This window comes from Urocampus carinirostris, chromosome 9 (genome assembly GCF_059441175.1).
Source record: "Urocampus carinirostris isolate Australia breed hairy pipefish chromosome 9, RoL_Ucar_1.0, whole genome shotgun sequence".
Taxonomy (NCBI): domain Eukaryota; kingdom Metazoa; phylum Chordata; class Actinopteri; order Syngnathiformes; family Syngnathidae; genus Urocampus; species Urocampus carinirostris.
This window is the reverse complement of record NC_142357.1, coordinates 3,884,032-3,897,807: the sequence shown is the minus strand read 5'-3', so window position 1 is coordinate 3,897,807 and position 13,776 is coordinate 3,884,032. Positions and strand designations below refer to the sequence as shown.

At 37.6% G+C, this 13,776-nt stretch overlaps 1 protein-coding gene across 2 annotated transcripts in view; it reads left to right on the top strand.

Annotated features, from left to right (window-relative positions):
• The window catches only part of ebf1a (EBF transcription factor 1a), a 144,615-nt gene extending 135,130 nt beyond the window's left edge, over positions 1 to 9,485 (top strand). Inside the window, exons 16-17 of one of the 2 annotated variants that reach the window (XM_088344237.1) lie at positions 528 to 596; positions 5,193 to 9,485. In XM_088344237.1, coding sequence (XP_088200363.1) covers positions 528 to 595 — 68 coding nt within the window. In that variant the 3' untranslated portion in view covers position 596; positions 5,193 to 9,485. The remainder of the gene's footprint in view (positions 1 to 527; positions 597 to 5,192) is intronic. The other variant, XM_088344238.1, reaches the window with a different exon arrangement.
• The last annotated feature ends 4,291 nt before the right edge of the window (positions 9,486 to 13,776 follow it).

Here is a 13,776-nt window from a genome sequence, read left to right as displayed (position 1 = left end):
AAAAAAACTGCAGCAGGATTTATTTATTTCTCTCTCTCTTCTGTCTCTTACCTTTTTCTCTTTCCCCTTCTATTTCTTTCCTTTTCCCCATCTTTCTTTCTTTGTTTCTTTCTGTTTTTCTGTCTTACCGTCTTATCATCTTACTGTCTTACTGTCTTTTTGTCTTTCTGTCTGTCTGTCTTTCTTTCTGTCCATCTGTTTTTTTCTTTCTGTCCAAATATCTTTCTGACCATCTTTCTTTCTTTCTTTCTTTCTTTCTTTCTTTCTTTCTTTCTTTCTTTCTTTCTTTCTTTCTTTCTTTCTTTCAATGCATTATTCGAGCACCCGTGATATTTGTTTCTACTATGTGGCTCTGAGCCAAAATGAGTTTGACACACCAAGATTATGCTAAGCACCAGAAGCTCTTTCATTAACGTCCTTTAATTAACAATTTCTCACTGATTCCTTGCATTACTCCTTCCTTTTGCTTGACCCTTTGGTTTCTTCCTTCGCCATCGTTGAACCCTGACTGTCCCTCCTGACTTCAGATCAGTCTTTTGTGGACTCTAGCAAGTACTCATCAGCCAGCTCCCTGCAGGGCCTGGCCTTCTCCTGAAGTATGTTACCCCGCTCGTTTTCTCTTTTTTTTTTTTGGTTGTTTTTTTTTTTTGTCTGCTCGGCCATTACTCTGTTTCTTTCCATCCCACGCTGTCCCACCCAGCTCGATCGCAGCAGCAGCTCATCCTGCCCTGCCCTTCCTCCTGCTTTTTTATTTGTCACGCTCCACTTGTCTGTGAGAAGGCATGTGTGTTCCATTTCCTGTTTGCACTTCCTGTTTCCTGCCTTGTGCTGCGTCCGCCGTCCGTGGGGAGGTGTGCTCCGTGCCACCAGGGGTCATTCCCATCTCCCGTTTCCATGAAGAGCAGCTCACAGTAATGGCCATGGGGAGTTCGCCGACCAAACCATTCCAGGGGCCGGCTCTCTGAATTGAACGACAAGAGCCGGCTCCCGTCAATAGGGAGAAGGCTTCCTTGAAATTATCTCACTTAATTTCCCCCTATGTCTTTCTCACGCTCTTTTTGCTTTCTTTCTTTCTTTTAATCCATTTTTCTTTCTTCCTTCCTTTTACCTCTCTCCATTTGTCATTCTCTCTTACTCTTTCTGACTTACTCTGTTTCATTATCTTCCTCTCTCTTTCTTTCTCTTTTCCCCTCTCCTGGTCTTTCTTACTCTTTCTTTGTTTATCCTTCTTTTTCACTTTTGTTACCTCTCTCTCTTTTTCTTGTTTCTTCTTTTTTTTCTTTTTTCCGTCTTTTTCTCTCCATTTCACTCTTTCTTTCTCATTTCTTTTCTCAATCTTTTTCTTTCTCTTGTTTGTTCTTTTTTCTCACTATATCTCTCACTCATTCTTTCTTTTTCTCTATCTCTACTTCTGACTTTATCTTTCTCTTGGTTTCCTTGAAATTCTCTCAATGAAATTCCCTCTGTGTCTTTTTCCCCCTCTTTTTTCTTTCTTTATCTCTTTCTTCCATTTTTCTTTCTTCCTTCCTTTTACCTCTCTTCATTTATCATTCTCTCTTACTCTTTGTCTGTCATACTCTGTTTCATTATCTTCCTCTCTCTTTCTTTTTCTCTCTCTCTCTTTTCCTCCTTCCTTTTCAGGGTCTTTCTGTGTCCCTCTCTCTCCGTTTCTCTCTATATTTCTGTCTGTTTTTTTCTCTCGTCTCTCTCCTGTCCCTCTTCTTGGTTTCTATCTCTTTCTCCTTGACTCTTTCTCTCTCCTCTTTTTAATTTCCTTTGGTGTCTCTCTCTGTCTATTTCTCTCTTTGTCTTGCCATCTTTCTCTATCTCTTGTCCCTCTATATCTATTTCCCTCTTATCTATTCCTTTCTCTCTCTCTTTCTCTTCCTCTCCTCTTTTTCTTCCTCTGTTTCTTTCTCTCCCTTCCTTGATACCTCTTTCTCTCTTTTTATTGCTTTCTCTCTATCTGTCTATCTCTCTTGAAGGCATTTGTGACTGGCCAATACAGTTACAATGCAAGTACTAAATAAAGTAATTTGCTCAATAATGTATTTATTTTCTGAGATATCATTCAAAACCGAAACAAATATCCGAAGAGCCGTTTTGGGAGCTGAAAACCCTTTTCAGTGAGCTGAGCCTAAGGAGCCGGCTCACTCAAAAGAGCCAGAATCCCCAACGCTACACAGTCGACCCGTCTAGGCAGGATGTCGTATGGTGTTGAGATCCCGGCCCTGTGAAATGATGGATGGCAATCTTTATCAGAGCTTGGAGCTAAGCACTTCCTCGCTTCCTCTCTCGGCATTGATGAGCGCAGAACACGGTGACCCAAGGGCCAATGCGCGATGATCATACACACACACACACACACACACATTTGGTTCAGTTAATCCCAACAAGACCAACGTGTTTAGGAAATAACCCGGGAATAAGTGGATTGAAGGTACGGGGGAATCGATAGGGCGCCGATATCTTATATGAAAAATTCCTCCATATGATGGCTTATGTGTTAAACGGGGTGAAGGAAAGGCAGTGAAGCACGACTGGCGAGAGGCCCCATTGGGAAGATGATTCAATACGAGGGCAGGGGGAAAAAAATCTGGGCTCACTAAAGCCATTATCCACATTTATCTGACATGTGACGAGACAATATTTGCTAACTTAAAAGTCTTTGATAAAAATGTAGCAGTGGTTGCCATTTATTTAACACCTTCAGCTCTGAATTAGTGATGTTCTCAAATGAACAGGCTCTATTGGCTCACACTTATAAGTTAAATGTCCTATTTCATATGTGAGGACTCAGTTTGATGAGATGTGATATGGGCCGACCCCGGGAATTTGCCCTGCACCTGGCTCTCTGGGGCCACTGCCGCGGAGCGCGACCTGTCGATACCCCTTAATCACCCTTAATAGCCCTTAATAACAAAATGTCTTAAAGGACTGCACAGGTTACAATTTCACCATCCCCTTAAACCAACCTCAACATGAAGAAAATAAGAAAACCTTGAGAAGGGGCCTCACAAGCGGTAATCTCACTTACAGGGTGACCATGGTGCAGTAGATTTAGCATTGGGTACTAATAAACAAAACATAGTGAATATCAATAAGAAAAACATGGGTAAGATATAGAAATTTGTCCCAAAATTCCATGACAGCAACAACGCTTTGACATGCTTCTGGTCCAGGCACTGGCCTGCTGACTCGTCTCAATGTAAAGCCCGTCTTTTGTGATGAAATCTAAGTTAACAAAAATGTATAAACAAGAGTCACAGATGAACAATGACCGGTGGATCATTTTTAAAACATCAGCGAAAGAGACCCGACCCGAACGTAATGATTGACATTTTTAGCCCGAAATTCTTCGCTTGCGAAAGGCTTGCTTGCTTCAGAGTTGTTCGAACTTTTGTATTTAATCAACACTAGCTCGATTCCTTAATTCAACGGTTAAAGGCGCGTTCGCTTTGGTGGATTACCGCCCCCTAGCCAATCATAGTTGGTGAAACGGGTGATGTTTCTCAGCGCCCTATAGCAGGCGTTCAGTCACCTACATGGAATCTGATTGGCTAAACCAACAGCTTTTTTGAACACAGATGTTATATCTATCACAGCTTTCAAAAATGTTTGTACTACTGATTGCTTTGCGTTTTTAGTGATACACTGACAATAAGCGGTCAAATACAACATGTAAGCATTACAATGTTAGAAATATGGTCATCATTCAATCACACATATTGCAAATATATATTTTAGACTTCTTGAATCTTTATGTGTATTAGTTAAATTTTAATTTGATTAAAAAATGTTAATGGAATCCTCAAAGCATTCCAAAATATTTAGTTGTGCAGTTTTTATAATGGGTATATAATATTGACTTTTTCAATAATAGGTAGCCCGTATGCTGTAAAAGTTTGAACACCACCGCTGTAGAGAATAAATAACCATAGGAACTGAGCCGAGCTAAATTTAACCTGCTTTCATGCAACCAAATGAAGACTAATTTCAGCCAAGTTAGTTAACATATATATGTTTAGTTCCTTTTCTGGGTTTCTCGGAACACCCTGCCCCCAAGAACCGCACAGTCAGCAGTGTTGTGCACGTTATTTTGAAAAAGTAATTAGTATGAGTTACTAACTACATGTTCCAAAAAGTAACTGTGTTAGTAACTGAATTGCTCTAAGGTTAAGTAACTAGTGAACAGGGAAAGTAAATATTTCCGTTACTTGAAAAGTAAGTTGTTGTATGTCAAACAATTTTCTGAGCAAATACGAAATGACATGAATTACGTTTCTTTCGAGTACCAAACGGCTCTTTTGATGTTGTTTTAATCCCTACGATATAATTATTAAGTAACATTTTGCACAGAATTAATAAAAAGGGCTAAAAATAAAACGAAAGTCAAAAATGGAAAAGAAGAAACAAAAAAGAAATAACAAAGGGAAAAAGAGAAAAAATAAGCAAACAAACTTTACATTGTTTAATAAACACATTAAAACTGAAAAACACAGGAAACAAAATTACAAAATGTATAAATCTCCTAAAAACAGACAAAATAATTTTAACCTTTATATTCAACAAAATATTCACAATTTGAAGTCAGCAACGCAGAATACCCCCAAAATGCATATTGAATGATTGGTAGGAAGCCCTTCGTAAAATTCCAAGAGTCACCTCGTAGAGACAGTTTGTTCGCGAGTGATACTAGTCGGGGTTCTCAAATTATTCAGGAATCGGCCCTCATTTGCCTTTTCTTTCGGCACAGAGTCAATACTATACTCGTAATTACTATATAACAATATTAAGTCACTATTTTGAATGATCCAAAAAGACATGAAGTAAACAATTCGGAGGAGAGTGGCAAACTGAGCTGCTTAAAATGGCGTCAGGTTTGCGTGGGCACACCACTTTTGGCGTTTTGCAGCCAAACTAACGCATCACTTTTGACCATTGGTAAAGGTAACAGAAAATAATTAGTTTGATGATTCCGTTATTAAAAAAAATAGCACCGTTATTCCCAACACTGGGAGTGAGTGTGTTGGGACTTAGCGAGAAAGCTTCTTAGATTCGTTACAGATAAGGAAGGAGCTGGACCCGTTTTGGTTACAGCGCCGTGGCGATGACTGACGAAATCCAGCCGGAACATAACTAACCTCTGCTTTTATTTTTCCTTTTCCCTCCCCCTCTTTTCCCACAAACAGCGATCCCGGGGATGATCGTTCCACCCATGTAAAAGGATCTGGAAACGGAGAACGCGGACAACGTCTCGAACTCCGGAGCCGAAGCCAACTCTGTGCAAAACTCAGGCCTTCCCACCCTACTCAAGACGGAACAAACGTCCGCCCCGTTCTTTCACTTTCGGGATGCAGATTCATGAGATTTGTCTTTGTTTTAGTTGATGAATGGAGAAGCAAACCATAATGTGCGCCAACAGTGAAGTGTTTAGCTTGCGTGATAAAACAAATATGAAAATAAAAAATGAAAAAATGAATGAATGAGCACAGTGCTCCTATTCTATTTAAGTCGTTGGAATTCTACTGAAACAAAACATAATGTGATTATTCTTATAGAGGAAAGATCCTGTTAAGTTAGAAATAAATGTTTCAATAAATAAAAACGTACAAATATATGCCAAATAAACACAACAGGTAGAAAAATCATAAAATCCCTAAATATGTGACATCAGTCATATGTATTCATTTATTTATGCATTTTGTCATATTTGTTCACAAAAAATGTTATTTAAATGATAGGACAGACAATTGCCTGAGCTTTTCCTCTATTGGTTATTAACAATGAACAACCATGACTTTATGTGAAACACTCAGCCACGACAAAATACATGAATGAATAAACAACAAAATGCATAAAAAATTCACAACAAAATTGGTGACAAAATTCACGACCAAATACATGTTAAAATACATTTAAGAAGAAATTACAAAATACACAATACCTACACAATAAAATGCATGACAAAATACACAACCAAATACATGACTTATTACACCACAAAGTACATAATGAAATAAATATCGAAATAAATGACAAAAGGTATGAATATGTGAATAAAGTGTATTTGGTATATTTATATTTAGGTACTTTATTATTGATTTATTTAGTTGTTCATTTCTTTACATATGGTATATATTTGGCAGCAAGGCGGCGCAGTGATTAGCGCGTGTGCAACACAGTTCTGAGGTCATGAGATCCAACCTTCCTGTGTGGAGTTTGCATGTTCTCTCCGTGCTTGCGTGGGTTTCCTCCCACATTCCAAAAGCATGCATGTCAGGTGAATTGGCCGGTGCAAATTGTCCGTAGGTGTGAATGAGCCAAGGAGTTGTCTGTCTCTGTGTGCCCTGCGACTGGCTGGCAACCGGTTCAGGGTGTCCCCTGCCCACTGCCCAAAGATAACTGGGATGGGCTCCAACACCTCCGCGACCCTACTGAGGATAAGCGGTGCAGATGATGGATGGAATGGATGGCATATATTTGCAACATTTTGTGGTGACAAAATAGAGATAATACATGACTTAATACACGCAAAAATTAAAAATGCACGAATACATTCTATAATGACATATATTTCGGTATTAACTGATTTATTTAGTTGTTCATATATTCATATATGGCATGTTTTTGGAATATTTTGTTGAGACATAATAAATACATGACAAAATACCAATGGGTGAACCACAAAGTACATGATAAAAAATAAATAAATGATAAAACAAATGATGACATTCATAAATATATGGAAAAAAAATATGTATGTTGTTTATTTAGGCATTACCTGATTTACGCATGAATTCATGTCTTCATATGTGGCATATATGTGTATGTCTTTATACATTTATTTCTACATAGATGCAGGATCTGTTCTCCATATATTTTAGCCAAAAAGGGTTCATCGAAAAATGTATCCCATGATGCTTTTTGTCCAGCAAGCACTATACTGAAGGAGTCAAGCAAATGTTACATTAGAAGAAATGTTTGATATATTTTTGTATATTAAAAAATGGGTGGCTTTTTGCTTGTTCGTTTCATTTAATTTTTTGTTTCTTTTTATATATATATTTTTTTTTGCAATAGCTTTTTAGTTTGAAAGACGTCTTAAGGCAGCTTCTCAGTACAAAAGATTTTAAGATACAACAATGGTTTAGATACTAGAAAAAAAAGGGACGGAGGTGTATGATATCATATAAATACTGTATTTATCCCGTGTATTTGTACATTGTTTTTCTTTGTATTGTGAACATACTCCACCTTGTTTCGTTGGTCTTTCACTATTTAAATGTGACTTTTTTGGACTCACCAACACGCCATCGTCTATTTTTGTATAAGTTAATAAAACTTGTTTTGGTTTCCTGATGAAAATGTTTATCATACGGCAAAAAGTAGCATCTTATTCAGAGTATTTGGTTGAAGTAGATTTTTTTAAGATATATACGAACATTAATATATACTGTAAAATATATCTTTTTTTGTGGTTTTTTTCAGATTGAAACTGTTAATATGCATGGGTTCTTCTCTTGAGTGGCACTGTCTTTTGTGTGAGTGCGATTGCGTATGCATTCTTCTTGCTTTCCCCCCATGTTATTTATTAGCGATTCCATAATGTATCTTATTGAGAGGCTCTTTGAGACGATAATGATACTAGCTCTCACGGGTAACATCATGCTCTCACACATGCAGATCTATGGTCTCATACAGACACATATTCATTGGCAAACACGACTACTCTCTCATGCACTCTACACTGGCTGAGAAGTAAATAATACTTGCTCTCCCATTTAACATATTCTCACACACGCACAACTACACTCTTGTACAGACACGGACATACATACCCATGTACTAACATGACTGTACTCTCATGCACAAAACGGCGTCTGAGAAGTTAACAATACTTGCTTTTACATTTAACATCAAACTCTCACACATGCACAACTCTATTCTCATCAGACACAGTCATAACCATGCATAAACACGACTATACTCTCATGCACACTACAATACTCGTTCACACATTCTATTTTACTCACTCCACATACCTAAATACTCTCATACACACCTTTCAATGCTTTCACTAACATATCACTATACTCTCACACACGTACTACTATACTCTCTCACACATGCACACACACACTACTACTTAAAAATGTTATTACTATTGAGGTTTTTCACAGTGCAGTGATCACCCCACCTCCAAGTGTTGTTTTACTTTGATTGCTTTTGGTAACCAAGGCGATGCACATTTATCTCTATGCATATGTTGTACTGTTCAACGTTATACTGGAGTTGCTCCCTGTAAAGTAGCATGTGTGAGACACTATAGAAGTATCTTTCAGAGATTATAGTGTAACAGCATGGTAGTGCGTGTATGATGTAATAATAATATATGCAAGAGAGTTTAGTAGCGTGTATATGAGACCATTGTAATATTTTGGTGAGAGTATAGTAGTGTGTGTATGGGAGTATACTAGTATTTGGGAGAGTAAATGATGTGTATGAGAGTATAGTAGTATGTACGACAGTGTTTAGTGTGCATGGGTATAACTGTGTCTGAATGTGAGTACATATGTACAGGTGAGAGCGAGTATGAATTACTTCTTAAACTGCCTCTCGTAATACCTCCACACTCTTGTTTTCTGTCATTGTAATCTTTACCAGCAGTCTAGATGCCTTAACAATGCAATCCCATTCTTCATTCAATCACGTGTACAGTTTTCCAGCCTCGCCACAATTGTCTCTTTGCGACGGAGGAATTCATGGGAACCCGAGGGAGGGGGGCAAAGCACAAACACAACAACACAAAGACCCATAATTCAAAAACATTGGAAAGTACAACAGCTCGGGTGGCTCCGAGAAATTCTTTGACCTTCTTGAGCTGATTAATTGTAAGTAGCACAGCGAAGCGCTGCCACAGCACAATCTGGGCAAAACAGTTCCGACCCAAGTAGCAAGTCCCGGTGTCATTCAAGCTCATTTCTGTTGTCCTTCTTACGATTATTTCCTGAGAGTGTGTTTAAGCGGTTGATGGACAGACGGATGGGGAACTGGGGATTTTGATTCTGCTTTTCTGGAATGAAGCCGGAACACCTGAATGAGGAGGCCCCCACTCACAAGAGTGTTTTCATGCATTCGCAGAACTCTTGTAGCCGAGCCATATTCTGTTTTGCATATACACCGCAGAGGTCTATTGTTGTTCAAAAATGAATAGCTTCTCTGGAAACTAAGCTCCATTGTGATTATTGGTAACGTTTTGTACAAGAAAAATGAAAGATGCAATCCAAATATCCGGTGTCTATATTTTTTCTGTCTTTTATTTCCTGTTTTTGTTTTTGATTTTTTGGGTCTTGGACTGCAGATAAACTCGAAAACTCTAAGAAAAGAAAAAAATCTCCTGTATAGATTGATATTGTTTTTGATGAGCTGTAAGATAACTTTTGGACTCACGATGTTGAATTAAAGTTACCTCCTGTCTGTGACTTTCTCCGTAATTTTATCAATTTATCGATCGAAATCCTATACACTACCGTTCAAAAGACTGGGGTTACTAGGAAATGTCCTCATTTTTTAGGAAAAAAAACGTTTTTTTTTTCAATGAAGGTAACATGGAACTAAATACTCCCCATACACTCTTATTGTGGTAAATTACAATTTTAGCTATAAACGTCTGTTTTTTAATACAATATCTACTTAGTGTATAGAGGCCCATTTCCAGCAACCCGCACTCAAGTGTTCCAATAGTACATTGTGTTTGATGAATACGTTAGAAGGTCATAGATGATTGGAAAACCCCTGTGCAATGGTCTTAGCTCAGTTGAAAACAGTTAAGCTGGTTAGAAAAGCTATAAAACTGACTATACTTTGAGCAGGTCATATATCTGGAACATCACATTCGTAGGTGTGATTTACCTTTCAATATGGCCAGAACATTTTAATTTTCATGTGAAACCCAACAGTCTATGCTTAATTTAAAACATGAAGGCTATTTCATGCGAGAAATTTCTAAGAAACTGAAAATCTCCTTCAACGATGTGTACTACTCAGTGAACAACGCAAACAGGCTCTAACAAGAGTTGACAGCAAAGTTTCTAGATGCTTCATAAATGTTTTATTGCAATCCAATTATATTTCGAAAAAATATTTCAGTAGAGTGGGCAGCACGGCGGCGCATTGGTTAGTGCGTGTGCGGCACAGGTCTGAAGTCATGAGATCGAACCTTCCTGTGTGGAGTTTGCATGTTCTCCCCGTGCTTGTGTGAGTTTCCTCCGGGCACTCCAGTTTCCTCCCACATTCCAAAAACATGCATGTCAGGTTAATTGGCCGGTTCAAATTGTCCCTAGGTGTGAATGAGCGAGTGAGGTGTCTCCCTGTGTGCCCTGCGACTGGCTGGCAACCAGTTCAAGGTGTCTCGTGCCCACTTCTTGAAGATAGCTGGGATAGGCTCCAGCACCCCCGCGACCCTACTGAGGATAAGCGGTGCAGATAATGAATGAATGAATGATTTCAGCAGAGTGACTTAAAGAAAACGATGATTATTATCATTTTCCTTTAACTTTGCTAAAATAGAAACTATAGGCCAATGATGGTGCCTGAATAATACCGGCTTCTTTCATTTAATTTTCATGTTATGAGAATTGTCATATAAAGAAAATATTTCTTCTGCACCCATTGAAAATTCAAGATTACTGACAGAGCCTTAAGAAAACATTGCTTTACCAATCCGATCATATCATAATATTGTAGCACTTATGCTGTAATGCACACGGAAGAAAAAGCTATCCGACTAGTTTTAGGTTTGATGAGTAGTAAAATTATTAGAGGAAAAACCCCAGTCAAAATAATTTGAACAAAAGCCAGCAATTCAATGAACAACGGGCAATTGACAACATTTAACATACATTTTAGGAGAAGAAAACTCTCATGTGGGTAAAGGTGTAGCAATATCTGGGTGGTTAATCAATTATTTGAACAAATAATCGATTAAACAATTAAATTAAAGACCCGAGTCTTGCATTTTCGGAGAACACATACCTTTGTAGATCGTTATTTTGGGATGAAAAAATGTTTTTTAGTTACTCTGAAGAGTGTTTGGACACAAATTTTTAAATGAATTCTTTTTACCGTTTTTGATTGTTCAATATACTTTAATCAAGACACACACACTCGGATTTATTGGGTTTTCTTTTACTAATCATCTACAGTAGCAACTTGAATAGAACACAAAACAAAAATCAAACAAAGAAATATTAAAGTTGGAATCTTAACAGGCACAATTTGGGAAAAAAACAACGTTGTCTTACTTATTATGTTATTGTAATTTGATAGTATAAAAGTCACATCAATACTAATTCGAATCCCTAGCAACAAGAGAGTGGACTGTGGTTCTGGTCCTGGAATTCTCAGGGTGAGTATTGTTATGCACTTTCGAGATAACGCCCGAGCACCTGATTTACAAATATCGCACCCCAGTGTGATCAGATACCTCAGTCACTGTGAATAATTGAAATAAAGCATAGTATTCAGTTCATGCGGGATGTTCTTACATTGGAAAACAGAATCCTGACCCAATGTTGAATGCGCTACAAAGGTGTTGAGGAAATCCTAAATTGGATATTGTTGGTTTATTAGTCCTGTTTCATTTCCACTTCAGTTTAACGACCGGACTTCTACTTTGATTTTTGTTGAAAAAAAATATTAGTAGTCACAAAATGCGTTCTTATAAGCACCAACACCAGTTCATAATCAACCTAAATCTGTTTTCTTGTCAGAATTTAAAGTCACACAACACTAGACTTACAAATTTCAATGGTGATTGTAACGAATGACAAAACGTTCCTTAAATAAGCAGACAACTTAATTCTGATGTTTTCCAATTCGGGGAATACCAAATTCATCGGCATCACTGGTTTTTCAAAGTTCAGTAGTCCACAATCGAGATCAAAGGACATATTCAATACCTACCGCAGCCTTAAAGTGAAGCCCCATGTTGAATCAGATCCTTGTTCGATTCCTGGTCTTGGTAGCTCACCCCGATCCAAGGAATCGAGGAATTTTCCCAGAAGGAGAAAACAACTCGACCAAAACTCGTCAGGTGAAGTCAAAATGAGCAAAAGGAGAAATTTGGTTATCAAATTCCCAGTAATGTCTTGCTCATGATTGCTATGATAATCGCAGACCCTGTCTCTCATTTATTGCTATGATGTCTATGATGTCATTGTTTGCTAATTAAGATACTGTATTTAATTTAATAATTTAGCTATGTAATCAAATATTTACTACAATGTGTTTGCCATTAAATGTTAATATTTTATTGAAATGTCAAATTATCCTTTTGTTTATTTTTTCTTACTCGCATCTTAACAGGGGTTACACTTTACTTATCTGATCCAATATTAATATATTAGTTGGATTCTCAGATTAGTTCATTAGAGTGTATGTGCCATTTTAAATATGTTCAAAATTGCATAATTCTGTGAGCAAATATTTATTTGGCCCTCTGTCCATTCGACTTTGACACCTGTTTCAAATCAAGGGCTATTTTTTTCACATCAGCATTGGTTGGTAATTGAAAAAGAATGTTGATGTATATATCCTAACTAAAGGCTTCCCACGCTTTATCAATTGTAGCTTGGTCATCGTGGAAGGGGAATTCCTCCTTCTGTGGATTCTTCTCAAGATGTCTGTCACTCCACCCACTCACATGTAATTTTGGGGGCTTCAGATGAGTGAATTATTTTGAGGCTAGTGAAAGCCTTTAAACACATTGTTTTGTGATTAGGACAATACAGATAAACTTGGCTCAACTTGCCAAGAATACAACAGAAGATTGATAGTGTGGAAGTGGAAATCACAGGAGAACATTTTAACCGTGGTAGGCTCAAGTTTACTATCTCTGCTTGGCCTTTATCTGGCTTGATTTGCAGCCTTGGGTGCAAACAATGCGCTAACAGACCTAAAAAACTATGAAAAAGTGTAAATACATAATTTGTAGATATGAATAAACAACATAATTCTCGTATCAAGTAATAGAGAAAAGTTCAGTGGTGAATCGATTACTTGAAAGGAACCAGTTATCAGTTCAGTCTAAAATTGTTATTTTTAAACCATAATTATTTAAAGAAAGGGCTAAACAACCACTGATACCAGGTATTTTAACCAGCAATGGGTACATGCCTCAAATCAAGCTACCAGCCATCCTGTCTGAAGTTTGCATGTTCTTCCTCTGCATGGGTTTCCTCCGGGCTCTCCAGTTTCCTCCCACTTTCCAAAAACATGCATGTCAGGTTAATTGGCTCGTCCAAATTGTCCCTAGGTGTGACCAACAAGTGACAATTCTTGCAAAAAATATACTACATACCAAGACTCGTCTAAGTATCAATACAATCAATATTGGGATCGTTTTGCACAAACCTACATCTATATTTGAACTGTTTTTTTTGTTTGTTTGTTTTTAATTTGAGGATTTTAAATGGTAACACTCATTGGCACATCATATCCACAAACAGCAAAAGGACTTGCAAGGACAAATCAGGTCAAGAGCAAACCTGCATTTGTCGCTCAGTTCTCCTCACGTTAGTGTCCTCAGTCTCAACCAATTCAATTCATTAATAATTAGTGAAGGCCACTGAACACAGTTAGCCTGACATATTTGTTAATGATGATTCCAAGGTTATTAATTGCAAACTCCTGGCCCACCATAATCGAGTCATCATTTGCATACCCAGTCATCAGCAGAAAACTAATTTATTTTTTATTTTTGCATATGTAATT